The 20,974-nt window shown below is 40.2% G+C and overlaps 1 protein-coding gene across 8 annotated transcripts in view; it reads left to right on the top strand.

Annotated features, from left to right (window-relative positions):
* Positions 1–20,974, top strand: part of LOC140195003 (interleukin-6 receptor subunit beta-like) — a 135,462-nt gene that overhangs the window by 54,670 nt on the left and 59,818 nt on the right. For all 8 annotated transcript variants that reach the window (XM_072252545.1, XM_072252546.1, XM_072252540.1 and 5 more), the window contains exons 3-7: positions 2,276–2,581; positions 7,366–7,483; positions 11,088–11,260; positions 15,527–15,681; positions 17,463–17,622. In XM_072252545.1, coding sequence (XP_072108646.1) covers positions 2,276–2,581; positions 7,366–7,483; positions 11,088–11,260; positions 15,527–15,681; positions 17,463–17,622 — 912 coding nt within the window. The remainder of the gene's footprint in view (positions 1–2,275; positions 2,582–7,365; positions 7,484–11,087; positions 11,261–15,526; positions 15,682–17,462; positions 17,623–20,974) is intronic.

Below are 20,974 nucleotides of genomic sequence, written 5' to 3'. Positions count from 1 at the left end.
ACTCTCAAAATTTCATTTTTGAAGGCTTCCCACTTTACAAATACATCTTTGCCAGAAAACAGTTGGTCCTGATCCACACTTGCCTGATCATTTCTGATACCACCTAAATTGGAGAACGGCAAATTTTGAATCTCAACCCATGGATTAGACCTATCTTTTAGCATACAGGTATCCCTTGCTTTTCGAACGTTTGCTTTATGAAACTTCACTGTTACGAAAGACCTACGTTAGTTCCCTGTTTTCGCTAACAGAAGGTGTTTTCACTGTTACGAAAAAAAGGCAGCGTGCGAAAAAAAAAGCGCACGAAAAAAAGCGCACGAAAAAAAAGTGCACGCCCCGAGCAGCCGCTCTTCCCCCGGATTTGGAACAGCATTTATGCCGGCATTGCTTAAACACCTGCCTGTGAGCAGCTGTTAGCAAGATAAGTTCTAAAGTATCGGAAAAGCCTAAAAGAGCTCGTAAGGGTGTTACACTTAGCGTAAAACTAGACATAATTAAGCTTTTTGATCGTGGTGAATGAAGTAAGGACAAAGTGAGTTTGGCTTGTGGAAGTTGATGAAGATGATGTTGAAGAGGTTTTGGCATCCCATGACCAAGAACTAGTAGATGAAGAGCTGATGCAATTGGAAGAGGAAAGGATATCAATCGAAACCCAATGAGTAATGATAAAGTACGACTTTAATTTTGAAAGGGTACGTCGGTTTATGGCATATTTGCAAGATGGTTTGAGTCCTTACAAAGAACTGTATGATAGAAAAATGCGCGAGTCTCAGCAGTCAAGCAAGCCTTCCACAGCAGACGACGAACCTCGAACTTTGACATCGAGGCAGGCAGAGATAGAAGAAGATGACCTGCCTGCCCTAATGGAAACAGATGACGATGAGATGACACCCCAGTGTCCCACCACCCCAACCCCCCAGGCCACGGACAGATAGCGATTCGCGGAGAATGCAGCGGTAGCTGGGAGGCACACAGCACCTCTTTAAGAAAAAAGCTGAAATAAACATGCTAATTAATTACGTGCCGAGCGGCACCTAATTAACTAGCATGTTTATTTTGGCTTTTTTCTTAGAGGTGCTGTGTGCCTCCCGGCTACCGCTGTACCCCTGCATTCTTTGTGGATCGGTATTGGTTGGCTGCCCGGAGGGTGGGGACCACTGCACCACCCCAACCTCCGACGACTCAGCCTAACACACCATGATCAGTGTGCTCTGCGCTGTCTTCCCAATTCCGTAAGTGATACTACACTGTACATATTATTTCTACCTTATATAGGCTGTGTGTTTTTACTGTTACTTGGTATGATTTGGCAGCTTCGTAGCTTAAAGGTTACTGGAGAGCACTTGCGCCGTGTTTTTGCCGACGGCGCTTGCACCGTGTTTCTGCCGAGAGCGCTTGCGTGTGATTTTCGCTATGGAGACCAGTGCGGCAATGATTGTGGAAAATTATTTCTACTTTATATAGGCTGTGTATTCATCATATCATTCCTGCTCTTACTATATGTTACTGTTATTTTAGGTTTTGTGTGTAATTTGGCATGATTTGGTAGGTTATTTTTGGGTCTGCGAACGCTCACAAAATTTTCCCATATAAATAAATGGTAATTGCTTCTTAGCTTTACGACATTCCGGCTTACAAACCGTTTCATAGGAATGCTCTACCTTCAGATGGCGGGGGAAACCTGTATTTACTTTGAAATTAATGACATTGTGGTCACTGGATGCAAAGTATTACTCTACAGAAACTTCTGCCACCTGCCCTGTCTCCTTCACTAATAGCAGATCCAGTATCTCACGCTCTCTCACTGGGACTTCTACGTACTGATGAAGGAAACTTCCCTGAACACATTTGACAAACCCTATCCCATCTAGTCTTTTTACAGTATGGGGTTTCCAGTTAATATGTGGAAAGTTAAAATCACCTACTATAACCATCTTGTGTTTCTTGCAACAGTGTGCGAACTTTTTATAAATTTGTTCCTCTAAATCCCTAGGACTGTTAGGTAGTCTGTAATATAGCCCCATTTATGTGGTCATACCTATACAGGTGATTTGATTTGTTATATATGTAATTCATAAGTAATAAAAAGAATATTTAATTGATTTGAAAATCGCTTACTGTACTATACCTTTACAGATATTTCTTCACTTTTCATATGCAACTTTTAAGAATCAATGTGTTACATTAAATCTGATGCAAAAATGTAATTACTTTAACGGTGTAATTTTGTAGAAACTAGATTTACTGACATGATTTTATTTATTTCCATTAATAGATAATCCCTTGGAAGGATCTGCCTATATTATTCCTGAGTCACCAGTAATAGAAAATGGATCCCAAATACAGGCGTCCTGCATTCTTAGTAAAAGTTTCGTGAAAGAACATAGAGTGGATGCCAATCAAGTATTCTGGAAATTAAAGGAAAACAGAATACCAAATGACCACTACACCATAGTCAATAACACGGTATCCAATGTAACACTGACTATTTCTACTGTTGGAGTTGCACTTCTGACCTGCAATGTACAGTACAATGAGGATCATGTGGGAACTGTCTTTGGAATACAAGTTACGACAGGATGTAAGTGTTTTCTGGGGCTGAGTGATATGGGGAAAAATAAAATATGGCACTTTACTACCAGTTTGCTTTCACGGTTTGAATATTTGGAGTTCCAATCACATGCAGAATTATGGTACATTTAGAATGATCTTTTCTGCTGTACCATAGCTGATCTGCTATTTTGCCAGTTTGTCAATTGGCTTCACTTTAAGTAAAGTAATGCATTTGGGCACTAGCAGCTTGAGTTTAAAATACTTGGAACTCTCAGCTTCAGTTATCAAGATCCCATGCATCTGGATACCTTTCAAGGGATTAAAGAGCTTGCTCTATCCCATTATTATGATACCCTTCTTCTCCCCTATTCTAAAATACACATGTATTTCAGCAATATTCTGACTTTACAAGTAATTGACCAGTTTCATAAATAAGCAAACTTGTTACTGAGCTTCAGAATTATCTAAGTGCTGTAAGTAATGATCCATCTTGCTGATGCCCAGAGTAATTTTTTAAAGAACAGCTTTAACAGAATGCAGTAGTTGAGAATTTTCTGAATGTGGGATGGGAATTGGTTGAAGATAATATTAGACTACTTTTACATTTGGAATTTCACTTTCAGATATCTGGTTACTATGGACTAAAATAATTTATAAGCTGCCTACCAGTTAACATTTAATTGGGTGGTAGCTGGCTACCTAACAAGATGGTAAATATTATTTTGGACAGCACCTGGAATTGTGGTGGGCTTGCAATTGGCTTTTTTAAAGGAATAAATTTATTGATGTACACAATGCACTTGGTAATCTGAGCACATAAATCTGGTGTCAAGAGTGAGGTTAACAATATTTTGTTCTAAACCTATTGATTTGTGCTAATTTCAAAGGAGAAATATTTAAACTTTTTTATAGGGATCATGATAAAATGGGATATCATTTGAAGTTTACAACAAACTAAAAGGTGGATAAAAGCAGCATAAACTAGTACTACTACTATTACGTCGACTCAGGCCTAGGGGGCTGGCATTGGGCACGATGACGGACTCTCCACTTCTCCCTCTCCCTCATCAGTGTGTTCAGTTCATCTACATTACCCGCGCCGCTGCCTTCTAGGAACATGTTGACCATAGTCTTGGGAGGGCGCCCAGGGCTGATCCTCCGGTGCTTGGGCTCCCATATGATGACTAGGCTGGCAGGTAGCTCAGGGTGGCGTAGACAGTGCCCTGCTAGTTTCAGTCTTCTCGCCTCGAAGTAATATACAGTAAACTTCTAATAAATTGAACTTAATATATGTGATAAATAAAACCTAAAGCAGGATTTAATGGAGTAACAGGGAAGGCAATGTATTGATGGAGATCAATAAGATTGCCAACAGCTGCATTTCTAGCAAAAGTTTCCATGAAGAGTTGCCACGGGGTTGAAGGCAGCTATCATGGAGAGAAAACACTATCAGCTTCATAAACACTCTCTGTCCTTCCATCTGTCTTTGTATTCTGTGCAAACTTGGCCACAAAGCCATCAATTCTGTCATCCAAATGCTTGACATATAAACATGAAAAGAAGCAGTCCCAATACCGACCCCTGCAGAATGCCACTAGTCACCGTCAACCAATCAGAATAGGCCCACTTTATTCCCACTCTTTGCCTCCGTAAGACATAGGAGCAGAATTAGACCATTCAGGCCATCAAGCCTGCTCCACCATTCCGTAATAGCTGATCCTGGATCCCACTCAACCCCATACACACGCCTTCTTGCCATATCTTTTGATGCCCTGACCGATCAGGAAACAATCAACCTCTGCTTTAAGTATATGCACTGACTTGGCCTCCACTGCAGTCTGTGGTAGAATATTCCGCAGGTATTCTTGCCAGTCTGCCAATCTTCTAACCATGCTAATATCTTTCCTGTAAGACCATGAGCTCTTATCTTGCTAAGCAGCCTCAGGTTAAGTGGCACCTTGTCAAAGGACTTCTGAAAATTCAAATGAGCAACATCCACTGATTCTCCTTTTTCTATCCTGCCTGTTATTTCCTCAAAGAATTCTAACAGATTTGTCAGGCAAGATTTCCCCTCAGGAGACCATGCTGACCTTGGCCTATTCTATCATGTGCCTCCAAGTACTCTGAAATCTCATCCTTTATAATGAATTCCAACATCTTTCTAACCACTGAATTCAGGATAACTGTGCTATAATTTCCTTTCTTCTGCCTCCCTCCTTTCTTAACAAGTGGTGTGGCATTTGCAATTTTCCAATTCTTCAGAACCATTCCAGATTCTTCAAAGGTCATTACTAATGTCTCCACAACTTCAACTTCTTTAGAACCCTGGGATATAGTTCATCTGGTCCACGTGACTTGCCTACCTTCAGATCTTTCCCAACCACTTCCTCAGTAATAGCAACAGCACTCAGTTCTGCCCCATGACACACTCAAATTCCTGGTGTACTGCTAGTGTCTTCCACAGTGAAAGCCAATGCCTTCATATTTATATTATTGGATAGTTTGCCTTCACATTTCATCTTTTCTTTCTTTATGGCTTTTTTAGTTGCCCTCTGGTTTTTAAAAGCCTCCCAATCCTTTAACTTCTCAATAATTTTTGCTATGTTATATGCCTCCTATTTTGCTTTCATGTTGGCTTTGATTTCCCTTGTCAGCCACGGTTTCATCATCCTGCCTTTAGAATACTTGCTCTTCTTTGGGATGTACTGATCCAGCAACTTCTGAATTGCTCCCAGAAACTCCAGCCATTGCTGTTCTGCCATCATTCCTGCTAGTGTCCCTTTCAAATCAGCTTTGGCTAGCTCTTCTCTCATGCCTTTAATTCCCTTTACTCCACTCAAATACTGATATAATCTAACTTAATCTTCTCCCTCTCAAACTGTAGGGTGGATTTGATCATATTGTGATCACTGCCTCTTAAGGGTTTCTGTATCTTAAGTTCCTTAATAAAATCTGGTTTACTACACACCACCCAATCCATGATTGCCTTTCCTGCAGTGAGTTCAACCTCAAACTGCTCTAAAAAGCCACCTCGTAGGCATTCTACAGATTTCCTCTTGGGATCCAGCACCAACCCAATTTTTCCAATCTACTTGCATATTGAAATCTCCATGACTATCATAATATTGTCCTTATTACATGCCTTTTCTATCTCCCTTTGTAATTTATATCCTACATAGTGGCTGTTGTTCGGAGACCTGTATACAACTCCCATTGGGATCTTTTTACCCTTGTTTCTTAACTGTACCCCCAAGGATTCTACACCTTCTGATCCTATGTCACCTCTTTCTAAGGATTTGATTTCACATTTTGCCAATAGAGCCACCCACCCCCTCTGCCTACCTGTCATTCCATTCGATACAATGTGTATCCTTGGATGTTAAGCTCCAAACTATGATCTCCTTTCTGCCACAATTCAGTAATGCCCACAATGTCATACTGCCAGTCTCTAACTGTGCAATAAGATCATCTACCTTATTCCATGTACTGTGTGCATTCAGATATAACACCTTCAGTCCTATATTCATCACCCTTTTCGATTTTGCCCCCATGTTACACTTCACGTAATCTCACTGCAAGTTTGCTCTACCATCTGCCTTTCCTTCCACAAACCTCACTACGTAATGTTTTGACTTGTAAACCAACTTCATCATCAATCTTCTCACTGCGGTTCTCATCCCCCTGCCAAATAAGTTTTAAAATATAGATAAGAAAGTAACAGGATGCAGACATTGGCAATGACACTAGACAAGTGAATGGGCAAAAAGTTGGTTGATTGGGATCCACTTTGGTGAGAAGAATAGAAAAGCCTCAATTGTGTGAGACTAGTAAATGGTGGTGAGAGACCTGGATAGCATACAAGAATAATAAATAGGAAGACAAGTGAGGTATTAGTCTGTATTGCAAGGATGGTTGTCCAAAGTAGGGACATCTTGTAGTAGATATTTAGAATTTGGTGAAACTAGAGCTGTAGTATTATATACTATATTGTTTTTGTTTCTTTTTAAATAGATATTAAATTTTTGATTGCTATATAGAAAATGATTGTGTTCAATTTCAAGGATAGAGTTATGAAGAGATCACATACTGTAGCCTCTTTTAAACCCTCAAGAGTTTGAGAGAATGAGAGGAACATATTGAAATAAGATTCCGAAGGGGATTGATATAGTACATTTTGATTAAATACAATTGAAATTCCCCGAAGAGTAGCCAATGAGTAATATTCAGGCTCTTTGAGGTGTGGCAGTTCAGCCCCCCAATTTGTATTGGAGATTTTATTTTGTGATCTTGACTTGTTTTGTTTTATTTTTATTTGTTTTATTTTTTATTTTGTTTTATTTTGTATTCTTGATAATTGACAATCGGCATTCGCCTCTGATCTGGGCCAACATTTACGTGCCGGGCGGCACCTAATTAATTAGCTTGTTTATTTCGGCTTTTTTCTTAAAGATGTGCTGGGTGCGTTCGGACTACCACTGCACCGCTGTATCCTTCGCAGCAATGTATCAGTCCGCGGCCCGGAGGTTGGGGACCACTGTTCTAGACGCAGGAAATACTCAATAAATTAGGCAGCATCTGTGGAAGCTTGCTAACCTGAGTATTTCCAGCACCTTCTATTTTTATTTGTGCTTTATATTGCTTTGTATAATTAAGAACACCCCAAATTCTTCTCATTAAAATTTGAGGCATAGTTCTTTGATTATTTTGGTCCACCAGATTCAGAACTACTTAGTTAAATAGCATGAAAAATGTTAAACTGTTATGATTTTCTGTTGATGGTTTGCATTGCAAATCACTTGTGTTTTTTTTTAGTGCTTCCAGAAAAGCCAAAAAACTTGACATGCATAACATATTATAACCGCAATATGACCTGCTCCTGGGATCCAGGAAAAGAGACATACCTGCGAACCAGTTACTATTTAAAATTGTCGTGAGTATGAAGTAGTTTTGGAAGTTTCTTTTGGCTTCAGGAATGTGGATGGATGATGTCATTCTTTGCAGTCCCTCCTCTTTTTTAAAAAAGTTAACAGATTAAGCAATGAAAGAAACATGTTCCCTCTCTATCAACTTTCTGAAACAGATTGCAACCTTGAAATCATATTTAGTTCCAAGATAAACTTTGGGATACATTTTCTTCTATCACTGAGATTGTTTGAAACCTCCATAACATCTTGTCTTGTTATTTTGTAGCTTTATTAACAATAGATTTGATTATCTCTCTTCTCCTCGCTGGCTTTCTGCCTTCTGCTGATTATCATTGTGTATGATGAGTTCCATCTCCATAACTACTCTCTGATTACAATTCAGTTTTAAAATTGATACCTTTTGTTTTAAAATCCCTTTAATATTCACCCCCTTTTTCTAACCACCTCCAGTCCTCGAGTCCTCTAAGAAATTGCCAGGCCTTAATTCCTGGAATCTTGCTATTTATATATTTTAATTATAACTGGTGTTCCTCAAGATGTTTCTTTATCCCTTGGGTCCTTTAAGATACTTTAGCATCTATCTCTTTTGACCAAGAGTTTAGGCATGTGCTGATCTCTTGGGGAAAGCTTCCATGAAACATGTTATTTTTTATTAAGCGTTATACAGATATAGGCTATTGTGAGTTCTTGTTCTTAAATCATCTTCAGTGGTCCATCGATTTTCGACGATGACTGAGGCCTGGGCAAGGTTGTATGGAAGACCGGCAGTTGCCCATGCTGCAAGTCTCCCCTGTCCAGGCTGCCGATGTTGTCCAAGGGAAGAGCACTAGGACCCATACAGCTCGGCACAGTGTCGTCGCAGAGCAATGTGTGGTTAAGTACCTTGCTCAAGGACACAACATGTTGCCTCAGCTGAGGTTTGAACTAGCGACCTTCAGATCACTAGATCAATGCCTTAACCACTTGGCCACAAGCCACACACTCTTGTTCTTAACAGAAAGCATTTAAAAGAGAATTTAATCTTAATGAAATTGTATGACCTCTCAAAGGTAGAGTTGTACAGTACAAAAGTGACCCTTTTGACCCACCGTCTTTTTGCCCACATACTAATCCCATTTGCCCACATTAAGTCTGTCTTCTTCTATGCCTTTCTTATTCAAGTGTCTGTCTAAGCGATTTTATCTGATTCCACCACCTTCTCTAGGACTGAGGTCCATATATCAATGAACAAAAACAACTTTCACCTCAAATCCCCCCATAAGATCTTATCACCTTGTATCTATGTCCTCTTGTTTTGACGCGATTATATTGGCAGGGGTGGGGGGAGAGAGAAGATTGAACAGTTACTCTATCTATACCCCTTTATAATTTTAAGCTCCCCTATCAGGTCCCCCCCTCCCCCGGTCTCCTTTGCTTAGGGAATACAAGCCCACCCTATCAAATCTCTCCCCATAACTAAACTCCAATCCAGGGAACATCTAGATGACGCAAACAACAGGAATTCTGCAGATGCTGGAAATTCAAGCAACACACATCAAAGTTGCTGGTGAACGCAGCAGGCCAGGCAGCATCTCTAGGAAGAGGTGCAGTTGACATTTCAGGCCGAGACCCTTCATCAGGACTCTAGATGAATCTGCTCTGCATTATTTCCATTACAGTCACGTTCCTATCGCGTGACAATCAGAACTACGCACAATATTACAAGTGAGGTCTTAAGTATTTAAAATTGTTAGATTAGTGCCCCAACCTATGAATGCAAACATGCCATAAGCCACCTCCATCACCCTACAGGTATAGCCACTTTAAGGGAACTATGGACTTGAACCTCAGGGTCCCTCTTAATCAACATGCATAGCACCCTACCATTTCCTATAGATAGCCTACCCCTACTTGACTTTCGAAGATGGTATAAACTTTATCTGCCAGTGCAATGTCCAACTTCTCATCTGATCTACAAATGTATATCTTGCTTGTAATTTTAGTTGAATTTCCTTGCAATCCACAATAATTTTTGTATTACTGTATCTACAAATTATTAATATGATATTCAACAAAGAAGAGGCCAGCACTGATTCATCAATGCAAAACTGGTCGTAGAGCTTTCATCAGGAAAGTAACCTACTACCACAATCACCTTTGATCCAGTGTTGCTTAACCTGGATCAGTCTACCAAGTGGTATCTTCTCAAATGCCTTGCTGTAAAGTTCATATAAACAATGTTTGCCACCCTGCCTTTATCAATTTAATGGATTAACACCTCAAAATAAACTCCAATCAAATTAGTGAAGTGACCTCTATCACACAAGCCTTGCTCACTATCCTTGTTTATTTCCTGCCTCTCCAAAAGTTCATTAACCCTTTTCCCTTAAAAGTCTTCCAATGATTTCCTTACCACTTGCATTAGGCTTACAGGTCTTTAGTTATTTAGTTTACTCCTGAGCTGTACATATTCTCTCAAAATAATTTATTGGACACACTTAACATGAAATCAACTTACATAAAGTATTCCCCTATTAATATTGGGAAAGTTGACCCTTCTCCTCCTCCGACCCTATTATTGTAACCCTATTGTTTGCACTTTCTACAATTTGCTTACATTTGTTCCTCTAATTGTTGAATAACCCTGGCAAAATGATTGTTCCTTTCATATCCTGTTCAATCCATGTGATCATATTAGACATTCCCTCCAGGATATACGTAGGATATAAGTACTGCAATGCTATTCTACCTATTTTTTTTGGTACCGCCCCCCCCCCCCCCACCCTTCAAGTCAAATTTCTATACTCCAGAACATTGTTGTCAGTCCTGGCCTTATCTCAACCATGTTTTTGTGATGGCAGTAATTCCAAGTGGTGATACATTCTCTAAGCTCTTCTGTCCTATTTTTTGAAGCTCCCTGTATTTAAAGCAAATGCAGCTGAATAAGCCAGCCTTCCCCTGATCCCTAGCCTCTCCCTTTTTGCTCACTGAACATGTTTGATTTATCCTGTGTATTTGAGTCAATCTCCATACTTGTTGTCCTTCAGCTATGCCTTCTAACCACCCATCAGATTAGTTTAAACTTCCTTTGTAGTGTGTGCAAATCTCCTTGTAAGAATGGTGGTCCTCTTCCTGTTTAGGTGCAACCCAACCTCTTTATGATGAGACCACTAGGATTGCTCTGGGCCAGGTGGGACCAAGTATCAAAAGCCTTTCTCCTTGCACAAGCACTGTTGCCACATATTCTGTCCTGGCCTACTGTTTCTACTTTTATTAGCACATAGCACAGGGAGCTTCCATATCCTTTATCCCCAGTCAGTTCTCTTAAGAACAAGGGAAAAAGGTTACAATTATTATTCAGTTTAATGTTCACCATAGTCCATGTTTGTCCTCCAATAAGAGTAGTTCCACCTAACAGACCCTCACAAAATGGCCACTACCACTACACGCATTTGCTTCTCATTCAACCAGCAGTCCCAGTCCTGGTGCTGCCTCTAACCTTGCATAGCTATGCTGTTGGTAGAATGCCTGCAAGTAACTTACTAATATATTATGGAAATGTTGCATAGTGTGTCCTGTTCTAATAAATTTTGGAAAGCAGTGTTGAAATACTTCTCTTTTGTTTTGCAGAATTAAACCTGGACCTCCAAACCAGTATGTGTTGAAAGATGGTGTGAACAACTCCTGTGCAGTTGAATACCCATACATTCATTATTTTGTTTTAAATAATATATCAGTTGAGGCAAATAATCCCTTGGGCACTGTAATATCCGATCCAATATATCTGGATCCAGTTGATGTTAGTAAGTATGCATCCATATATTCTGGAGAAAACTATTAGTTTTAGTGGCCAGTTGGTGCATAGTATTTACAACATAGAAGATGTATTTTTGGCCTTCATTATTATTCATAAGGTGCAGAATACAAACAGGGTTTGACAACTATACATTTCCAAGTTATATTGTACCTCCACAGATGTTATTTGTCTAATTGAAATCGATTTTTAATTTTTTTTTAATGGTGACTCATCCTGGTGGTCAGCTTTCAGATAAAGCTAGTTTGCCTTTTTTAAAAAGGGGCATCTATCTTTCTCCAGTCACATTATTCTCACCAATTAGGGAACACTATATGTTTCATACTACAAATCAAAGTAAATTTATTATTGAAGTACTTGTATGTTACCTTGAGAATTTTTTTTAATGGACATTTACAGGAAAATAAATAGAATAGAGTTTGTGGACAAAAAGCTAGAAAGACTGATAAATAACCAATGTGCAAAAGAAGAATTGTGCAAAAAAATTAACATAAGTTATGGAGTCCTTGAAAGTGCGTCTTAAGTTTTGGAATCCATTCAGAATTGTAGTTAGTAAAGTTATCCATGCTGGTTCAAGAGCTGAATTGTTGTAGGGTAATAACGATTCCTGAACCTGGTGGTGTAGGACCTAAGCTCCTGTACATCCTGCCCGAGGAACTAGCAAGAAGACAGTGTGGCCTAGATGGTGGGGGTCCTTGATGCTGCTTTCTAGTGGCAGCATTCCATGTAAACATGCTCAGTGGTGAGGAAAGCTTTGCCTGTGATGAACTAGACTGTATCCACAACTTTCTATAGCCATCTCCATTCCTGGAAATTGGTAGCTCCATAATAGGCCGTGATGCAAAGTGTTGGGATACTCTCAACTGTGCATCTATAAACATTTGTTGAAGTTTTTCTGTCATGCCAAATGAAGACAAACTTCAAAGAAAGTAAAGATACTGTTGTGCCTTATTTGTGATGGCACATATACTGGTCCCAGGACAGATTCTCTGATAATATCAAGAAATTTAAATTTACTGACCCTCTTCACCTCCAATCCTCTTAAGACTGGTTCATGGACCTTTGGCCTCTTCCTGCTTTAGTTGATAATCAGCTCTTTGATTTTCTGATGTTGAGTGAGAGGTTTTTGTGGTATTATTCAATCAGATTTTCAGTCTTGTATGCCAATTCATCACCACCTTTGATTTGGCCAATAAGTGCTTTCATCAGCAAACTTAAATGCAACATTGGAGCTGTACTTGTCCTCCATCATAAGTATAAAGCAAGTTTAGTGGGGATCTAAGCATACCACCTTGTGGTGCACCTGTGCTGATGGTGATTGTAGAGAAGATGTTGCCAATCCATACTGACTGGAGTCTGCAAGTGAGGAAATTGAGGATCCAGTTACAGAGAGTTATTGAATCCAGGTCTTGGAGCTTAGTGATGAGTTTTGAGGGGATGGTAGTGTTGAATGCTAAGCTGCAGTCAATGAAAAGCATCCTGGATTCCCCAGAGCGGAGTGGCTATCCTATGTAAACACCAATGCCCAAGAATAGAGAAGGCTACAGAAAGTGGTGGATGCAGACCAGTGCATTTACATGGAGCACTGCCACATGAAAGCAGCATCCATCATTATACACCTTCACCATCCAGGCCTTGTGTTCTTGCTACTACCATAAGGCAGGAGTTAGAGAAGCATTATATCCCACATATTTCTTTTTGTATTTCTGCACTTTGTTGTCTTTTGCATGCTGGTTGAATGCCCAAGTTGGTTGCAGTCTTTCATTGATTCTGTTGTAGTTGTTCTTCTATTGTGGATTTATTGAGTGTGGTAACATATATTGTGGCCACTTTATTAGCATACCTGTACACATTAATGCAAAAAAAATCAGTCAGTCATGTGGCAGCAACTCAATGCATAAAAGCATGCAGACATAGTCAAGTTCAATTGTTGTTCAAATGTGATCTAAGTGACTTAAACCACACTGTCTAGCACTAACAATCATTCTGTGTTCAGAATATAGAAACATAGAAAACTTACAGCACAATACAGGCCCTTTGGCCCACAAAGTTGTGCCAAACATGCCCCTACCTTAGAAATTACTAAGCTTACCCGTAGCCCTCTATTTTTCTAAGCTCCATATACCTATCCAAAAGTCTCTTAAAAGGCCCCATTGTATCGGCCTCCACCACCGTTGCCGGCATCCCATTCCATGCACTCACCACTGTCTGCGTTTATATAAAAGAAACACTTACTCCTGACACCTCCTCTGTACCTACTCCCAAGCACCTTAAACCTGTGCCCTCTTGTGGCAGCCATTTTAGCCCTGGGAAAAAGCCTCTGACTATACACACGATCAATGCCTCTCATCATCTTATACACCCCTATCAAGTCACCTCTCATCTGCCGTCGCTCCAAGGAGAAAAGGCCGAGTTCACTCAACCTGTTTTCACAAGGCATGCTCCTCAATCCAGGCAACACCTTTGTAAATCTCCTCTGCACCCTTTCTATGGTTTCCACATCCTTCCTGTAGTGAGGCGACCAGAACTGAGCACAGTACTCCAAGTGGAGTCTGACCAGGGTCTTATATAGCTGTAATATTACCTCTCGGCTCCTAAATTCAATTCCACGATTGATGAAGGCCAATACACCATACGCCTTCTTAACCATGGAGTCAACCTGCGCAGCTGCTTTGAGTGTCCTATGGACTCAGACCCCAAGATCTCTCTGGTCCTCCACACTGCCAAGAGTCTTGCCATTAATACTATATTCTGCCATCATATTTGACCTACCAAAACGAACCACTTCACACTTATCTGGGTTGAACTCCATCTGCCACTTCTTAGCCCAGTTTTGCATCCTATCAATGTCCCACTGTAACCTCTGATAGCCCTCAACACTATCCACAACACCCCTCAACCTTTGTGTCATCAGCAAACTTACTAACCCATCCCTCCACTTCCTCATCCAGGTCACTTATAAAAATCACAAAGAGTAAGGGTCCCAGAACAGATCACTGAGGTACACCACTGGTCACCGACCTCCATGCAGAATATGACCCTTCTACAACCACTCATTGCCTTCTGTGGGCAAGCCAGTTCTGGATCCAAAATGCTATTGATTTCTGAGGATTTTCACACACAACAGTCTTTAAGAGTTTACAGAGTATAGTGCTTTGAAAAAAACAAAACAAAATAATCCAGTGAGTTGCGGTTCTGTGGGTGAAAACACTTTGTTAATGAAGGTCAGAATAGCCAGACTAGTTCAGCTGACAAGAAGGCAACAGTAACTTAAATAACCATACGTTAAAACAGTGGTGAGCAGAAGAACATCTCTGAACACACAATACGCCGAACCTTGAAGTAGGTGGACTACAGCAGCCCCACCGGGTTCTACTCCTGTATCTAATAAGTTGCTACTGAGTGCATACATCTTTTGATAAGTTTACTTTGAACTTTGTGTTACCTTTGAAAGAAAATAGAAAGAGATTAGGCTGCAGCTGTGCATCCCTGCTGATTCCATCTCCCTCCAGTACCCTATAACTGTTCCTCCTTTGTTTTGGGTGCATTTGTAATTCCATTTCCAATTAACTACAATGGTTTCGTAATTTCACGTATAAAGTATTCTCCCTCTTATTCTAATACCATTGGCATTTCCACAGAAGCCTTTATCTATACCTATTTCATCTCTAGTCACTAACCATTCAGTATTCTTTCAAGTACCACAAATTATATTGGTAAGTATTCTCCACCCTTCATATTCTATCTTGCATGAAATCTTTCTTGGGATTGGCATGACCCTTATCAGCTTTCACTGACTTTTGATCTTTACATAATGAATTGCTTTCGAAATATTCAATATTTAAACATTTCAGTATTGAACTCCATCAGTAATTTTAGCTTCCTCTTGTGCTCTGAATCTTTTCTTCCCTGGTTCATCTCCAATTTCAAAATTTGCCTTCAATCTTAATCCCTCCCCATTGGTTGGAATTCTTTAAAATGTACCTCTAGTGTGGGTTAACATACACTTTCAAAATGCTATAGGATGCATGGGCACATTGAGTACTTTTTCAGCAAATGTTATTTTCACTCTCTTCGATCTGAAGTGTTCGCAAGCAACCTGTTCGCAGAAAAGCCCATAATTGCATTGAATCAAAATGTGTTGTCATGATATTATTTACCTGCCTTTCACTCCTGTTTTGGATTTTTCTTTTGACACAAAACATAGTTTTATGGGGATCTGTGCATATATAATTTGTTACTGTTTGTGTTTCAGTAAAACCGGATCCTCCAGAGATAACTTTGATAAAACAAGTACCAGGAATGAGCAGAGTTTTGACTGTTCATTGGGAAAATCCAATTTTGCCAGTTACCTATGGACTGAAATACAATCTCAGATACAGAATTATGTATACGCATGAGTGGATACAGGTAGATAACCTGGTAGAAATGTTTGAACTTTATTGATTGATGGCTAAACACACAAACAATGTTAAGAAATGAGAGGATTCTAAGATCATGTGGATTTTAATTATGGTTCACTCGGCGTAATGTATTGGGTCTTTTCTATGGGTTTTGCCTTCGAAAATGCAAGTAGGATTCACCTCTAATGTACAATGAAATAAATCCAGGTACTACATCACTTCTCCATGTAGTTCAGTAGCATTTTTAATTAAATCATCAAACAATTAGAACAGACACCACTTAATTCTAGCAAAACCACTTATTCCTAAATGGCAAAGCAAGCCGAGTGAAATAGTCTCAACTGTTTTCTGCTAAGTTTGTTCAATCATGTATGTGACACTGATATTTCATTGAAGTGGGTTGTGTAGTCCTTCCCCAATCTAGTACTACAGTTGAATTTGCCTTTTCCACCCTGGTTCTTAGTGCATTACTGGGATCATTGTTGTCCTGTGATTCTCTGTCTCTGTGTGTGTCTCTGCCTCCGTCTCTCACTCATCTAAATAAATAAAAATAAAACACTTTTTTTTTAAGTCCCAAGCGACTGAACTTGGAGCAGGTTAGATCTATCATCAGCTGGCATTAAGCTGAGTGGCTAGGTATGAAGTGTATTCAGCACTTCAACTCAATCAAAGGCTGAACACCACTAGGCTTCATGTTAAGCCTAGGGCAAGAACAAGAGGTCAGAAATGCTGATCAGCTTACTGAACCACAAGCTGGCTGTCAGTGCAATCCAACTCATTGGCACTGTGAAATACAGAGGAAGGTTCTTTTTCTTTAAAATCTAACTTTTGAGAGAAAGAAATCTCTCATTTCGTTAGAATCTAACCCATCTCAATGGTCTTCACACAACCTTAGATCACCTGGACAATACGCCAATGTAAGGATGCTGTTTATTGACTGTAGCTCAGCGTTTAACATCATTCCCACAGTATCCCTCTCTGCAATTGGATCCTCAACCCCCTAACCAGAAGACCACAATCTGTGAGGACTGGTAATAATATCTCCTGCTCGCTGATGATCAACACTGGTGCATATCAGGGATCAGTGCTTAGCCCACTGCTCTACTCCCTTTATACTTGTGACTGTGTGGTTAGGTATAGCTCAAATGCCATCTACAAGTTTGCTGATGATACAGCTATTGGTAAAATCTCAGATGGAGATGAGGGGGTATACAGGGGTGAGATGTACCAAATAGTTGAACGCTGATAAGGGAACACGAACCAATCCTCAGAGGGATCAGAAGTGGAGAGAGATGAGCAACTTCAAGTTCCTGTGTGTCAAGATCTCCAAGTATGTAACCTGGTCCCAATACATTGATGCAGCTATAAAGAAGGCAAGACAGCAGCTGTATTTCATTAGGAGTTGGGAGAGATTTGGTTTGTCACCTAAAACACTCGATCTTCTATAGATGTACTGTGGAGAACATTCTGACAGGCTGCATCACTGGGGAGGCTACTGCACTGGACCATAAGAAGCTAGAAAGTTGTAAAATTAGCTTCATCTTAGATGCTAGCCTCCATAGTATCCATCCAGATTTTAATCTATTTAAAGTGTGTGTGTGTGTGTGTGTGTGTGTGTGTGTGTGTGTGTGTGTGTGTGTGTATATATATATACACTTTCTGTAATATCATGTATTGCATTGTACTGCTGCTACTAAGTTAACATGCCAGTGATTCTGATTCTTTGATGTGATATTAGCTTAGGGTCTGTATTGCAGTTTATTAACAAATGTTTTCACTTCTTGATAGGTTCCATCAGAGGATACCAACCTTAAACGAAATTCTTTCTTAGTTCAAGGTTTGATACCTTTTACTGCTTACAGCTTCTCAATTCGCTGCAAGAATTTTGGTAATTCTGGCTACTGGAGCAACTGGAGTTCAGAAAAAATTAAGAAAACACCTGAAACCAGTAAGTGAATAGAAAAAATATTTAGTTTTGTTGCATTTAGCAATGCTGAAATCAAAGTAAATCTTTTCTTTCTCCCAGTGCCTGTACTTTCTTCCCCTCTTCAAATGGATTACAGTAGCATTTGTCAGCCAGACCACTAGTGCTCTTCCTTCTGTACAATTCCATTCTTCAAGCCTAAAAGAAATGTGTGTATTTGCACTTAGACAGTGTTTTTTCCATGCGGGTGAAAATGTGCATAGTGCAGTTAATATGGAAAAATGAGATTGTGTTGTGACAAGAATACACATAGATTAAGATGTAGCTGTCCTGTGCTGGCACCAGTGGGATCAGCAGTTGGTCTGCCACCTGTCTTCAGGAGAGAGAGAGAGATAAGGAAAACAATTGAGCAGCATTTGGAGATGTTAATGAAGGGACGGGAGAGAGTAACGGAAGGAGAGAGCTGTCAAGATCGGCTCCCCCTTTGAACCCTGAACTGTTTGAAGTGATGGACAGGCACTGCCCCAGCAGGGGGATAAAAAGGGACAGGTTCGCTAAGGCAGGACACACACGACACCTGAGGTAACGAGACCCTGGAAGCGGTACGTCTCTCACAAGTCGGTGGGAAGTTTTGGAAGGCCGGTTGCGGGACCAGGCCATAGACGCACAGGGTGGAAAGGCACGATCGGCAGGAACCTGGTGTGTGTCCACCCTTGCCTGGGTGCCGAGTTCACCGCAGAGAAACGATCGTATCTGGAAACGGAGGGGTCACGGTCGGTGACCTCAGATGACATCACAAAGGGCTCGCCCGAGAGCTGACTGCGAAGATCTGTGTGTGGAAGCCGTCTTGAATATTCATTCATTTTGCTCTCTCTCTCTCTCCTTCCCCCCCACTGTCCATCTCCTATGGCAGCGATTACTGCGAATTGAACTGAACTTTGCGTCACTTTGAAACTGGTCATTTACCCCTAGACAACGATAGAGCTTGATTGATCCTGTTATCTGAATTCTGTGTACATGTATGTTTATCATTGCTGAACTGTTGCATTTATTATCCTTTTGATTAGAGTACTGTGTTGCTTGTTTCTTTAATAAAACTTTCTTAGTTCTAGTAATCCAGACTCCAACTGAGTGATCCATTTCTGCTGGTTTGGCAACCCAGTTACGGGGTACGTAACAGTGTACATCAATAAAGGGAATCTAAAGATAGACTTAACTAAATGGAGAAAGATTGCAGATGGAACAAAATATGAAAGGGTTTGGATGTTCTTGTGCACAAGTTGTAAAAAGTTGGCAGGTGCAACAAGAAGTTAGAAAGGTAAACGTTTCATCGGTTTAATTGTAAGAGTATTAGTTTAGAGGTTGGAAAATATTATAATTTTATGAAGTACTGCTGAGAGCACCTAGCATACTGTGCTGTAATGTTTTGCTAATGGGGACTGTCCAGAAGAGATGCACTAGACTGTCTTGAAATAAGAGGGTATCTGTCACCAGTGGCTAAAGAAATTGTATTTCCTTTTGGGGTTGGGGTAAATAATCATTAAATTGGTTTATCATTGGCACATTGGCACAGTTTATACAGATCAATTCATTACATCGTGCATTGAGGTAGTACAATGTAAAATAATGCAGAATAAGGTGTAACAGTTAAAGAGAAAGTGCAGGTAAATAAGTGCAAGGTCACAACAAAGTAAATTGAGTCCACCTTATCCTACTGTATTCAATAGTCTTATAATAGCAGGGTAGAAGCTGTCAGGGTGTCTGATGGTACATGCTTTCAGGCTTTTGCCTGACAGGAGGGGGAGGGGGAAGAAGAGAGAATGTCCAGAATTGTAGGGTCTTTGATTTTGCTGGCTGCTTTACCGAAGCAGCAAGTAGAATAGACAGCCCATGGAGGGGAGGCTGGTTTCGGTGGTAGAGGAAGGGGTGAGGGTTCAGTAGTGCAACTAAATACAACTGCTATCTCACAGCTCCAATGATCCATGTTCATACCAAATCTTTAATGCTCTCTGTATGGAGTTTCTGAGCCTATGAGAATCTGAATTTGGAACAGCCTTCCAGATATTATGGTTGGAAACATCTGCGACGATGAGGTCCAAGCCTTCAGGAGTCAAGTGCACAAACACCTATCGTCTCTGGGAGAAAAGTCACATGCTTCTTCATAAGCTATCATGAAAGGGACCAGGATGGCAGTGCTTGGTTGTTGGTAGGTAGGGTTAATACCTGACTTTCAACAGCACTTGTTATGTTCCGGCTGGACTTAGACCTTAAACTGCTGGAGAACAGTGTGGAAAGAACAGGTGCTGTTTTCTCCCGGTAGGGATTCGTTTTTAGTTCCAAGTGCTCCTGCCACGTTTTGTTCCCTGCAACCTTATCCTTCAATCTCTTTGAATTATGGAGGACAGCATGTGTATAAATGTCCAGCAGACCTCATCATGATTATCATGACTCCAGTATTTCTACTATTCTTTAATATTTCTTAATTGTACACATTTTTTTTATGTTCTATCGCTGAGCAGCAATGAACCATCTGATTGGCCTTTCAGAGTTCTCTTTGAGAACTAGTGGACTTAATCAGCATTTCTGATCTCACTATTGTTCACGATTGCACTTAATTTAAAAATAGATGTGATTTCATAGTGTACAATTTTATATTCTTTGAAGTTTAGAAGAATGATGTTGACATCATTGAAACATGACTTTCTTAGATAGCATGACTGGGTAGAGACAACATTACCCAGAATTCCAGAGAATTTCTGGAATTTTCTATCCCAAAGGGTTGTGGAGGTAAGATCTTTAGAGGTATTTAAAGAGGAAGTTATACATTTTTGTAAGGTTAGGGTATTAAAGGACACTGGCACAGGAGATCAGATAACGTGGAGCAGATTAGCCATGATCCTGTTAAATGATGGCGGGGGGGGGCATTCTTTGCATCTATTTTTGATATTTTACAGACAGCTGGTATAGCTGAAAACGTAGTCTATTATGAGTGATACTGAGGGAGAAATGCCGATTCCCTCTTCCCATCATAACTTTCTACTCAATAGCCCTGTGCTTTGTTTTTTGTCCTCTCAACTCTTGAATGTCAGAGCTTTTTCTCCTTGGAAAGGAGTAGTGCTTACAAGATGAGGCATAGTCCTGGATTGTTAAGGACTTGTTAAGTGTATGGACTAGCCACCAAATTAATAATTTTTCTGAAACACTGATGCTTTGACTTTCATGTAACAGTAATGCAATTACAGGTATGCGTCGCTTAACGTCCACAATACATTCTGTGAAATTGGACATTATGTGATTTGGACGTTCTGCGAACACCATATTATATACTTAGCAAACCTATATGGAGTACAGTTGTCCCTCCTTATCTGTGAAGGAT

Source organism: Mobula birostris, chromosome 3 (assembly GCF_030028105.1).
Source record: "Mobula birostris isolate sMobBir1 chromosome 3, sMobBir1.hap1, whole genome shotgun sequence".
Lineage (NCBI taxonomy): Eukaryota > Metazoa > Chordata > Chondrichthyes > Myliobatiformes > Myliobatidae > Mobula > Mobula birostris.
This window is presented reverse-complemented; position numbering and strand designations above follow the sequence as displayed.